Source organism: Equus quagga, chromosome 13, assembly GCF_021613505.1.
Source record: "Equus quagga isolate Etosha38 chromosome 13, UCLA_HA_Equagga_1.0, whole genome shotgun sequence".
NCBI lineage: Eukaryota > Metazoa > Chordata > Mammalia > Perissodactyla > Equidae > Equus > Equus quagga.
The window spans coordinates 34968537-34982666 of record NC_060279.1 but is presented as its reverse complement, the minus strand read 5'-3'; the positions used below and the strand labels follow the sequence as shown (position 1 = coordinate 34982666).

The following is a 14130-nucleotide window of genomic DNA, read 5'->3' as shown; positions in this document are numbered from 1 at the left end:
AGAAGTATTTTTGACTTTTTATAATACTTAATTAAGAATTATTTTATTCTCTTCCAGAAAGGATAAGTAACATATTATGAATGGTAATTCAGTATAGGAGGTTTAGCCATCACAACTTCTCAATGGTTTAGGAAAATCTTAGTAGAGCCCTTCATGGAGGAAGTGGAATAAATCTAATTGAAAAGTATTAATATAATCATGAGCTATTAATGTTGGGAAGGACCCAAGGCTATCACTTCCAATTGTTCTGCCATTGAAGGATTCTTACCTGCAGTATTCCAGCCTCTAAAGTTGACTGCTAAATGGAAGTCATACCACTGTAAAATATCTCTTAGTGTTATAAAGTTCTACCTTCATAAATCTTCCTCCTTTTGGTCCTAGTTATTATCTCTGGAGATACATATCTTGTATTTAATATTTAATTTACACAGCAGTGATTCAAATATTTGAAGGTGGATAATATATTTCCCTTAAATACCTTTAACCTAACTGATGACTCCTTTGATCTTCATGATATATCAGAGTTCACAGACCCCTCAAAATCCTGGTCATCTTTCTCTGGATTATTCTCAAGATATTTTGTGTTAACAGCATTCTTCAAAAGAGTCACCAGGAAATGGGTGCAACCCTCCAGGTGACTTAGGAAAATTATCATCCTTGTTCTGGAAGTCAGTTCTCTGTTAACACAGCCTAAGTTTCTTCCCTAACATTTCCCTGTCAGCTCATCCCTGACCCTTTATGTCTTTTAGACCAAAGGATTTTATATTATATACCCACAGTCCTATCATTATGAAGCCTATTTTGACTAGTTTAGTTTAATTGTATTGCTGTTTAAGGCAATCTCATAGTTTGGTATTTGTTTCCTTAAATCTCTACCTTTGACTTTAGGCCAGAATAGCAGCTTTCTTTGTACCTCATTTATAGTATCCAGCCCACTGATCATTTCTCTTATGACCCCATTCTGTTTCATCTTTTAGGCTCAAGTGGTAACGTATTTGTATTGTATGAAAACACAATTCACAGTGGCTGCATGAATTCCAATACTTATTTATGCTCAATGGCAAAGAGTACTACGATTAAACAGAAATGCCCGCCAAGGGCCTGTTGTGTGAGTGATGGCAATTTGTTCAGAAGTTTTCCATCTTTGTCTTAGATTCTCTACAAAATAAAATCACTTTGTCAATCTCCAGAAGTCCCATTTTAGAAATTCTCACACTTGATTTCAGCTTCATTGCATCATAGGAATCATAGAATATATGCTCTTCTCCAACATCTGTGAGTTCTAAAATTAATAACCCATCCCTTCACAAAGTGCATTCATGGAAAGAATGTTAGATAGGTGTGTAAAGTAGAACAGATTAATTTGTGATGCCATAGGAATTCTTTGACTGCAATAGGACTCAGACAATTTTATGGTAATCGGAAGGATGGAAGCAGGAGTCTGTGGGAAAATTGGACATGACTTTAATGCTTATGTTCTATGTTCCACTGTTCAAGACTTCTCTTTTTTCTTCATTCTAACAAAGACCCAGTATGATGAAATTAAGTGAACAGGAAAAGATACAGAGGGTGATATTTCCCAGATCCAAGGATCTTCTGAAGATAGTCTGTTCCCTACAACAGCCATCTCCTCATCTCTCACCTATCAACTGTTTTTCCTGATTCTACAGTCAGAAATTCAAATCTTCTCACCTGATTGCTACTCTCAGAGTTTCATTAAAGACATTTGTCCTTTTAAAATGTTAATTTATGTAATAAAAGAGGAGATGAATGTTGTATGGCAAAACCCCAACCTTTAAAAAGCCAGTAATTAAAAGAAGGCTTGAAAGAATTCAACTGATTTTACATGAAACAATGTCACACCAGAACAACATACAATCAGACTTAAAATAATACAACAAAATACAGCAGCAAAAAATGTAAAATCTACAATTTCTGACATCTAATTAAAAGATACTAGACATTCAAAGATGGAAGAGAAATATAAACCATAAACAGGAGAAAAATTATTCAATTGAAACAGATCCATAAATGACAGAGATGAGAGAATTAGTAGAAAACGACACTGAAATGATCATTATAAATATATTCCATATGGTCCAGAAGGTAGAGGAGAATATGAGCAAGATGAGGAGATATATGGAAATTGTGAAAGAGACCCAAGTATAACTTATACAGATGAAAGCATATACTAACTGAAGTGAAAAATACCCTGATTTTTGTGTCCTTTTGATGAATTGAATACTTTACCAGAATGAATAGCAAACACTGCAGTAGAAAAAATCAGTTAACTTGAACACAAAGAAATATTCAATTAATTTAACAAGGCAGTCAAAATGGGACAAAAATTTAAGATTAGAGATTATGAGACAGAAAATGAAGATCTACTAATATACAGTCTCTAAGGTACCTATTTTAATTATCAACCACAGGTAGGTCAAAGGTGAAAGGAAAAAATATATATATATACCATGAAGATACAAATGAAAGAAAAGCTGTAATGAATTTATTAAAATCAGATATAGTTAATTTTAGAACAAGGAGCATTCCTTGAGATAAAGGGTGATGTTTCAGAATAGTAAAATGTACAATTCATCAAAAGGACATAAAAATCCCAAATGTATATCCGCATAATTACAAAGATTGAAAATTCATTAAGTAAAACACTGATGAAAATGAATGAGAAATAGATGACTCCACAATTATTCAACATCTCAGTCTCAGGAACTCATAGAACAAGTATACCTAAAATAAGTAAGGCTATAGAAGATTTTAGCAATACTGTTAACCAATATGACCTAATTAATATTTATAGAATGGTCCACCTGAAAACAACAGAATACATATTCTTTTCAAGTGTTCTTGGAATGTTTACCAAAACAGCCATATGTATGGCCATAAATGAGTCTCAAATACTTTGGAAAATTTAATTAATATAAAGTATATTCTCTGATTAAAATTAAGTTAAACTAGAAAACAATAACAGAAAGATGTATAGAAAATATCAGATAAACAACACTTGAATCACACACTTCTAAATAACTCATAGGTCAAAGGGAAAAACATCACAAAGGAAATTAGAATTATTTCAAACTGAATAAAATGAAATATGACATATCAAAATTATTTGGGGCATACAGCTAGAGCAGTGTTTATAGGGAAATTTATAGCATTAAATGCTTATAATACAAAACAAGAGACCTAAATCTATAGGCTAAACTTATGTCTTAAGAAATGAGAAAAAGAACAAATTACAGTACCTCAAAAGTAAGCAGAAGAAAGGATATACATATCTCCTTCAAAGAATGAAATAGTAAAGAGAAAATTAACATAAAACCAATAAAATCAAAAGCAATTTTATTGAAAAAATCAATAAAGTTGATAAATCTTTAGTGAAATTGAAGAATGTGAAAGAGAGAAGACAGATTATCAATATTAGGCAATAAAGAGGAACTATCTTTACATATAGTGTAGACATTTAAGGAAATATTATGAACAATTTTATGCTAATAAATTTGACAAATTAAAGGAGCATATTATTTGAATGGCATACTTTCAAAGCTCACTCAAGAATAAATCAATAACTTCAATATTCCTATATCTATTAAAAACATAGACTTTGTAGTTAAAAAATTTTTACAAATGAATCTCGTAGTCTAGATTAGTTCACTGGTGAATTTTACGAAACGTTTAAGGAGAAAATAATATTAAGTCTACATACTGTTTCTGATGAACTGAATATTTGTGTCCCCTCAAAATTCATATGTTGAAGCTTCAACCTCCAATGTGACTGTATTTGGAGATACGGCCTTTATTGCAAGTAATTGAGGTTAAATGTAGCTGTGCTCTCTCTCCTCACCATGAGAGAACACGGGGAGAAGTTGCCTATCTACAAGCCAGGAAGAGAGTGCTCACCAGGAACTAAATTGGTTGAGACCTTGATCTGGTACTTCTAGCCTCCAAAACTAGGAGAAAACAAATTGCTCTTCAAAAGATTCTTTTAAGAAAGTGAAATGCAAGCCACTAAGTGGGAGAACATATTAACAAAATTTATATCTGACAAATAATTGCATCTGAGTATAAGAAGAATTCTTAAAGCTCAATAAATAAGATTAAGGCAAAAAAACATAACTTAAAAATTGGGTAAAATGTTTGATTAGATACTTCCACAAAGAAATTTTACAAATTGCAAATAAATAAATGGAGAGATGCTTATCATTAGGGCAATGCAAATTAAAACCAATGAGATGCCTTTATATACTCTCTAAAATGACCACATCAAAATTCTAACATTTCCTAACCATTGACAAAGTTGTAAGTCAATTGGAATTCTCATACATTGCTTGTAAGGATGTAAAATGGTTCAGCTACTTTGGAAAATTTGGCAACTTTTTCACAAACTTAAGCAAAATTTTCTCATACTACCCAGTAAGGATGCCATAACAACCCTCATCTCCTGAAAAGAAATTTAAGTCTATATTAACAGCAAAACTTATCTTAAACATTCATAGAAGCTTTATTAATAATAGCTCCAAACTAGAAACATCCTAAATGTCCATCAACTGGTGAACAGAAAAACAAATTGCATTCTAGCCATACAATAGAATAGCACTCAGCAATCCCCTGTAACTGATACATGTAACAATATGGAAGAATCTTAAAGGCATTATGGTAAGTGAAAATAGCCTGGCACAAAAGACCACGTATTTTCTGATACCATTTACATCAATTTCTAGAAAAGGCAAGCTAAAGTGACAAAAAGTATATCAGTTGCCAGTGGCCAGGTCTAGGGGTTTGGGTAAGATTTAAGAAAAACGCATACAAGGAAACTTTTTGGAATGATGGGCATGTTCTTTATAGTGATTGCTGTCATTCTACAGCTATATACTTTTCCAAAATTCATCAAACAGTGCACTTAAAAAGGTGAAATTTATTGAATGGAATTATACTTTACAAAGCTGATTTTTAAAAAGATAACTGTAATATACGGAGTGAACAGTAGTGGGTAATAAAATCTATGGTAAAGGAATACAGAAAAGCTTTACTTTTACTGCTTAAAATTTTGAAAAATACAATAACATGCTTTCTAAATTTTTACTTGGGTTTTCACAAATCTTGGGCCACTCATTGGCTTTGAGCTTTTTTACCTACAAATGTGTCAATTAAGATGAAGTGGTGACTATATTTAAATGAACACACATCAATGTCTCTGGAAAAAGAGGGATGAGAGAAAGCGAGGAGGGAGGGAGAGAGAAAGAGAGAGAGAGAACAAAAAGACTGAGAGAAGGGAGGGAAAAAGATAGGTGACAATGACAAGGTAGAACAAAAACAGTCAGATGGGACAGAGGGAGGGGTGCACTGGGAGGGCCAAAAAGTAAAAAATTCACAATTTCCATCATCTTCTGTGTTCAAACACATTTATTCAATTATCCTTTGAACAAATATTTTTATTAAGCACCTAGTATGTGTCAGACACAGTTGAATGTACAGATGATACATTAGTAAACTACGCAGACAAAAATCTCTCCACTTGTGGAGTTTGTATTTTAGTGCGAGAAAAAGAATTTGTCTTCATTTCAAATAATTTTTGGAAAATGTTTAAAACTTGTCTGCTGATCTAGAGGTAGACGCTACTTCTTTGGGGTATGGTTCTCTAGCCATGTTTGTGTATGCGCACACACCACACACACACACACAGCATCATTAAAATACTGGAGATAGATAACCAAAAGCAAGAATATGGGTAGAACAATGTAGTTATCATCTCCTGATTCTGGCCTGATGGGACTCTATAAGTTTCTTAATTACTCAAAGCTGCATCTTCCCTGGGTCCACTTCCTGTGCAAAGTATGGTCTTCTTGAGAGCTGCCTTTACTTCACGATTCCTCAGACAGTAGATGATGGGGTTGAGGAGTGGGACCATGACAGTGTAGAGCACAGATACCACTTTGTTGGAATTGTAGGCATACATAAGCTTAGGGCGGACATAGGTGAAAAGAGTTGTGGAATAGAAGAGAATTACAACTGTCAGGTGAGAGGCACAGGTGGAAAACGCCTTTTGGCGGCCCTGAGCAGAAGGGATCCTGAGGATGGTCATGAGAATAGTGACATAAGATGCCACCACTACACAAAAGGGGACAGCAATGACAATGAGGGCCAGGAAGAAGTCCACTAGCTCAGCCTGTGAAGAATCTTCACAGGAGACATTGAGGAGTGGAGAAATATCACAAAAGTAGTGATTAATGTGAGGTGTGCCACAGTAGTGGAGTTGAGCTATGAAAATCATCTTAATCATGGCAGTCACGAGCCCACAGAACCAGCATCCCCCAGCCAGTGTACCGCAAAGCTGGTTGGTCATGATAACCGTGTAGCGTAGTGGATTACAAATGGCTACATAGCGGTCAAAGGCCATAACAGCAAGGAGGATGTATTCAGTGCAGACAAAGGTCACAAAGAAGTAAAGTTGAGTCATGCAGCTGTTGAAGGAAATGGTTTTGTCATGGCTGAGGAAGTCTATTAGCATCTTGGGGCTGATGACTGTGACATACCACATTTCCAGGAAAGAGAGGTTGCTCAGAAAGAAGTACATGGGCTTATGCAACTGTCCATCACTGCGAATTGCTAGGATGATAAGAAAGTTCTCTAGCAGTGTCAGCAGGTAGGTTACCAGAAAAACAAAGAAGAGGAGCAGCTGGAAGGCTGGTCGTGTTGGAAATCCCAGAAGAATGAAATGTTTTGTCGCTGTCTGGTTGTCTATCTTCAGAATCTTAGTGATCGGAGCTGGCTGTGGGCACAGACAAAATCAATTCCTTCCACATCCCAAGTACTAGCTTATGGTTATTGACACTGAAAACACCCCGCATCAGCAAACTCATCACAATAGACACTCTCCTGCCTTAATATCTTTGCTTCCTTCTAAGTTATGATTAGAATCAAAACTTTTGAGCAAAAATGTACTTTAAGGAGCTTGTATTTTAATTTTTTAAAATTAAACCAAGAGAGAGAACTTATCCAAGATCACGCAGAAGTGAAATTGGAACCTTCTGATTCCCAGTTCTATGCTTTTCCAATATATCACTGTTGGGCATAAAAGGATGACCTTTATACCACCCTTTCACTATAGGCAATACATTCCCATCTACTTCATGTGGAAAAGAAGCCGGATACTCAGTTGCCCTTCCCAAGTATAATTTGTGTGACTCTGGAGAAGTTGCACGATCACGCTTATCTGTAAAATGAAGAGATTTCTCCTATTTTTTGACCTATTTAACAAGGTTATAGAGCTTGAACGAAGCAATATTTGAGTAGACACACAAGATTCATAGCAAATTTAATATAACTATTCATTAGCTTCTCAGAGAACAAAATCAAATGGGTAATTTAAAGGATAAACATTTTCTTTTATCTAATCCATTGTATAGAGTGCTTGATTAGGAGTTTGCAAAAAGTACATTCAAATTCCACTTTTGTCCAACTCTAGCTAAGTGAACATACTGCATAAGCTTTCAGAATATTAGTTCTTTTATTTCTAAGGTGGATGTAGTATAATTACATCACATTTTGTCAGCAGCTAATGAACTTTAGAGTTTAAGTTCCTATGGATAATTGCTGATACCCTTCCAGGACACACTACTAATACCCCCAATGTCCTGTCAAAAAAAATCAACAAAGATCTAAATGGTGGAAAAAACAGCCATTGTTAATGAGAAAGGGGGAGGCGACCTTTCCAAGGGTATTAGATTAAAGAACCCATAACTTGTTTGTAAGTAATACTAGAAAAAATGGAGAACGAAGATGCCTTCTGCAGTTGGTGACCTTTCTACATTCCTGTCCAGTAATTCAGCAAAATGTATGGCCTCCTTCTAGGTTGGGCTGAGAATCATTGCAAAGCCTACTGGACACTAAACACTGTACCATTTTTAATCCTTCTCTGTGTCCTACTGCTTGATTTCTCTCTTCTGCTCTTCTCCAGAGCCAGTCACTCTTATTTTCTGTTTATCATCAACCTTGTTTTGTGGCATAAATATGTGAGACAATTGGAAAGGCTATTTTTTTTTTCCTGAGGAAATGGTCATGGGGTGAAAGAGCTGGAACACAGCTGCCTGTCCCACCCATTTCCCTCTTTCTACCTAGATGTTGGCTTTAGGATCCTAAAGAAAGGCAGAATAGTCAACTCTTAATTATCCACATTTAGAAAGGAAAACAGATACAGATAACCAAAAAAGGAAAACAATTTATCATAGTTTAAATTCAACAAACGATTGTATTCTTGTTGGACTTCAGCCCCTTAACAAACACACACACACACACTCAACACAAAATTTGGCCTTGCTCACCACAATCTAGGATTTACTAGGCAGTGGGACAGTGGAGCTTATAAACAAGGCAGGGTCTATGAATCCTCCCCAGGTTTCCTTCAACATGCTTTCTTTTAATCCCTTAGTCTGAGAGCCTAACCAACTTGAAACCTATTTATGAATAGTTTATGCCTATTCTCCATTCTTCCTTTTTCTCACCATATCTCCATCCTTTTAAATGGACAGGTGGAATTAACATATTTCTAGCTACTGAGGGGCAGTATGGGAGGCATGTTCTTGTTCACAGTAATAGGATACCAGTCTTCAGAGGTGTGTCTTTGGGCTTATTTCCTGGATGCATCATTTTATTCCAAAATGTATAGGCAGGACATTATACCTGAAAGTCTTTTTTCCTTGTAACCCTTTCCAGTGGCCCCTAGAAGAATTCTAGCCTAACTAAATTGTTCTAAGAATGACTCTAGTAAATAAGAGAATGCAATATATTTTCAGAACTTTAGCAATAGATATAGTTATTCTCAGAGTAGATGTCTTAGAATTAAAGCTGGAAATAAAAACAGCATATATAATTTTAAGACTAAGGATTAGTAAATAAAGTGGGGGACCTTGTCACAGAAGCTATGCATTCTCTTATTCTTCCTCTACTTTCAACAGAAATATAAAAGTCCAGATACAGTACCACAAGATGATTGAGTACAAGATAAAGATAAAAAGAAATAAAGGGAAGGGGCTGGCCCCGTGGCCGAGTGGTTAAGTTCGCGTGATCCGCTGCAGGCGGCCCAGTGTTTCGTTGGTTCGAATCCTGGGCGCAGACATGGCACTGCTCATCAAACCACGCTGAGGCAGCGTCCCACATGCCACAACTAGAAGGACCAGCAACGAAGAATGTACAACTATGTACCGGGGGGCTTTGGGGAGAAAAAGGAAAAAATAAAATCTTAAAAAAAAAAAAAAAAGAAAGGGAAAAGAAAGGAGTATATGGTTTTATATCAAGAACATCTGAGTGAGCAGTTTTATCATCTAAACATGGAACTTAGTTTTGAGATTTCTAGTAGTCAAATAAAAGAGGAAAACAATTGGAAGTACATTTTATCCTCAAAAGTCTCCATATTTATATACATGTATATACATATTATATATGTAATATATATATACATAATGTGTATATATTATAGACATAATTGTTATATTTTGATAAATGGGAAATTAATGCACAAGGAGGTTGTATGCTTTGCCAAAAGTGACATGCAATGTAAAAGTAATAAGGGATCTAGGTTCCAAATCTCCAGGGCTAGATTATCTTAATCACATCCAGCAGCTTCCAAATCTGTTTATACAGTCCATATGGCAGTCATATGAAGAAGAGAGCAAGGCTCTCATAGTTAACAACCTTTCCTCCAACAGATGTTCTACAGCAAATGGATCCCTGAGGAGGATGTGCTGAATATATGGCAACATTTTCACAGCCAGATGATGCCTCACATTTGCATATCACTTTATAATATCTGAAAGCACATTATTTCATTTAATCCTTATAATCATGGAGTTAGCTAGGACAAATGTCATAGTGCCTGCTTTACCCAGAGATATTAAATATCTAGCTCAAGGTCACACAATTAATTGTTTAATGACAGAATTGAAAAAAAAATACCCAAATTTCTTTTTCCTCCCCACTACTTTTTCTGTATGAGTTGGCAGAGGATGCTCTTTGAGTTGGGTAATTTTTTTTTCTTCTTCTGAGCATTAAATCGCACCTTTGAAAACAGTTTTAAAAGCACTCTGTCTGAGGAATGAAAGCTTAAGGAGTGAAGAATCAAATTGCCAGGATGAGAACCAAGAGCCAGATATGTATTTCAGTACTCTGGATATCAAAAACATTATTTTCAGCAGCTTTAAACCATCTCTCTGTTCCTTGTAGCCAACTTGCAGCTCTCCATTGTGGACTTACTTCATAGAATAATAGTATTTTAAACCAGTGAGATTTTAGTTCAATTTTTTATTTTCAGGTAAGGGAAGTGAACCCAAGAGTGCTTAAGAGATTTTCCCAATGTCAAACAACTATATAGTGGCAGGGTAGCAATTTATTGATAACGTTTCAGTCCTTGGCAAGCTTTAATACCTGGCTATGTTACAAACTCCATTAAATTTAATTTCTTCTATGGACTAATAATGTAAGTGCAAGAAGGAAAAATCGTCTTAAATTTTAGCTTGATTTGAACAGAATTCTAAAAGTTAGTATGAGACTTCCAAGCATGTTTTTTAAAAAGGCTATGTTACAAGCTTTCACAATTAATAGTCTATTGTATTATCTACACACACACACACACACACACACTACTAAAGAAGTAGAAGGGGTACATTCAGCTCTAGAACCACAGGATTTTAGCGCTGCAAGGAACCTGAAAGGCCATACAATTTAACTCCTTGCCAATTTTGTGAATATCCAATAGATATATCCAAGTATTCACCTAACTTCTGCTTGATCCTCTTCAGGAGCAGAAAATTATGTCTACAAATATAGCCATACTTAAAAATAAGAAATCTCTGACTGGGAGATGCAGGGCTTTCTCCTATGGAACGTAACCTCGCCGCATTCATGGGTTCTGGTTCTGTTTTCTGGAGATGCAAAGAATAAGTCTTACTACTTTCTCAAAGGATAGCCTTTCACTCTCTGAAAAGAGCTGTCAGGTCCATTCACTCTCCAATCTCCACCACCAATCTATCACCCCTGCCTCATATCCTCATGTCTTTCCTTCTTTAGACTGAACCATGCTATGTTTCTCTCTCATATATGTGTATGTGTATTCATGAGTGTGTGTGTGTAACCAAGTTGTTAGTTCTCCTGAAGTTTGTGGTCATCCTTATTGGATAATCTCAGTTTAATTGGAGCATTTAATGGTAAGCAATGTCAGAAGGCTGTGGAAAATAGACTTGGGATTTAAGCCTTAATTTTATTCTGAAAAACAGGAAACAGGAATAGCTTCATCCCTTTGTGCCTTCCAACAAAGAGGAGCAGGGAGCTCTGCTTGTGATTTCCCAGGGAGAGAGAGACAAAGGAGAAAACTTATGTGGTCAAAGCACTCCCAATAATGGAGGCATTTTAAAAATTGTCATGCCAGGTCTGTGAAGATTGGTCTGGCCAAACCGAATTCCCAGAAATCTCCAAAGTGAGACACAGAGACTAGAAATGCAACAGGATAATCATTTATGCTCAATCTACCAACTCCTGCAGGGAGATTAGAAAAAGATGTAAGTAGGTCAGAAGTGTACTTATCAGTCTTGGACCCTCAATGGCAAGACATTTTCTAAAAAGGATAAACACATTTTTTACTCCTTTAAATCAGTTTTAAAAAGATATAATTCGGGGCCGGCCCTGTGGCCAAGTGGTTAAGTTCGCGCGCTATGCTGCTGGTGGCCCAGTGTTTCGTTGGTTCGAATCCTGGGCGGGGACATGGCACTGCTCATCAAATCACGCTGAGGCAGCATCCCACATGCCACAACTAGAAGGACCCACAAAGAAAAGTATACAACTATGTACTGGGGGGCTTTGGGGAGAAAAAGGAAAAAAATGAAAAATAAAATCTTTAAAAAAAATAAAAAGATATAATTTAGTCCATCTCCCTCTTCCCAGTACCTCTTAGAAATAAATATGTTTCAGGGCTATATGCATTGCAGTTCCCAAGTTTACAGCAGTGCAGAATAATTAACTGTCATGTAGTGACCCTCTTTTCAGCTCTCAATTTCTTCTACAAGCTGGTTTTGAAGACGTTAGGGGAAAAAATCCATATTTCATATCACTGGTCCCCTATACCTTTTATAACTCTCTAAAATCATGGCTTATGTTTCAAAATAATTTTTTTTTCATCTAAGTAGTTTTAGGAAAGTGGTTTAATTTCTCTGAGTCTCATTTTGAACATGATTAATCTTTGCAGTTTATCTAAGGATTTCAAATTGAGGATAAATGTGACCACATGATGCATTTTTTGAATAAACAGCATAAAGGGAAAGGAATCTTACTTTCCTCCCCTTATAGTACTATGAAGAGAAGTGAAATTTTCTTTGGTCTTCTAGGGAGTTATAAGTCATCAAAACTGCAGCCATCATCACCTTGGCCACCCCCTGCCCTTACTTAACATAAAAACACAAATGCATACTCAGGTACCTACCTTCCACCACCACTCCTTACATACACATATTCATTTGTGTACTCTCACTCATTAATTCTAGTTTCTCTGCCACTTTCTGTTTTGCTGTCTGTTAAGTCATAGTACATCTGGACTCTGCACTGTACAAGGCTTAGAGCTGAGCTGATGCATTAAATTGAGGAATCTTCAGGAAAGTAGACCACTGGGCAATTTTGGAGACCCAAGCCTATTTCTTCTACAGTGAGTGCTTATAAGAAAGTCTTAAAATGACACAATAATCTATATTACACATATCTCTGAATCTCTAACATTTTTCATATGGCTTAATATGCATGGGTGCTAAAGAAATATTTGTTGAACTGAAATTAATCTCTATATGTATTAAATTCACTCCCCCACTATGCACTGCTGCTATACTACTCACCAAAGGCTCAAAGAAGACAAATTACTTTTAAAAATCAATAAAATGAAAACTCTGGAGAATCGATGATTTAAATAAAAATGATTTTCAATTACCCCCTCCTTAACTTCATAATAATAAATAATTAAAAGCTGGCCAAATTCTCCTTTTGAAAATATCTGAGAGTACTTTTTCAACTCACCATTTTCTCAGTGATACAAATTGTAACTGTTTTCCAAGTCTCGTCAGGCATGGCCAGCTTACGCTGAGAAAAGGAAAGAAATCGTATAGACTAGAAGGAGGAAGGGAATTCCCTAAGCCTAGAGAGTTCTTGGGAAAGTATGGTTGTGTCTCTGCTCACCTTGAAGAAGGCACAGAATGGAGCTATTTGTGCTTTTGCCTACCTTAAAGCTACTGGAGGAGCATAAGCCAACTCCTTCACACCCACAGGGGACCTCTCAACAGACACAGCCCTCAGGAAAGTATTTGGCCTTTTCAGGGCTCAAGGGGATGCTGGAGGAATTCTAAGAGAGGAGCTAGCAAGCTATGTGAAATCTCAAGGCACAAGAGAGATCTTAGAGTGATTTGAAACACAATGCTCTCCTTCCCACCAGACTCTGGAGAAGAGGAAGATGAGGGAAAAGTGTGTGTATTTGTGTGTGCGTGTGTATCCTCTTCTCTTTCTGGAGAATGGTCATTCTTATTTGGAGACCCAAGTATATGAGCACACACAGAGGTACAAACTTCAAACACACTCAGATATAGTGCACACAAAGTAACAACTCTATATACCAGCATGACTCTCATGCATAAGTAACTCAGTAGATATATAAAAAAAAAACACATTCAGACAACACTTGTATTTTCAAAAACGAATAAGAATATATGTATATTTACTTTTATTACCAGTAAAAGGTACACATTTAGAAGAATATAAAAGTATTTGGAGAAGGTAGGAAGTAGTCAGACTGTATAGAAAGTATACTGTCATGGAAAGTGGACAATTATCTCTTTGGATGTATAAGCCACACATGGGTTACAATACTTGCACACACAGGGATGGTTAGCCTGAGAACCACAGGGCATAAAATGAGCAGGATTTCTTGGGATATCATATGCCTTAAAAGGTAAGGATGTTGACCAGTGTAGGACCCTGTACTTTTCTGGAATTGGGAAAGATGAGGAATAGTCAAGATAAAATAGCCTTCCCAAGTATATAATTAAGTTCTGTGCCAAAATAACAGAATTCCCTTAAGGAAGAATAGGAAAA

The 14130-nt window shown here is 36.0% G+C and overlaps 1 protein-coding gene across 1 annotated transcript; it reads right to left on the bottom strand.

Moving 5' to 3' along the window:
* Positions 1–5800: 5800 nt before the first annotated feature.
* On the bottom strand, positions 5801–13113 carry LOC124250170 (olfactory receptor 6Y1). The gene is made up of 2 exons (XM_046682011.1): positions 13063–13113; positions 5801–6784 (listed from the first exon to the last, which is right to left on the bottom strand). Exons 1-2 carry the CDS (start codon positions 13111–13113, stop codon positions 5801–5803), a joined length of 1035 nt encoding a protein of 344 aa, XP_046537967.1.
* Positions 13114–14130: the final 1017 nt, after the last annotated feature.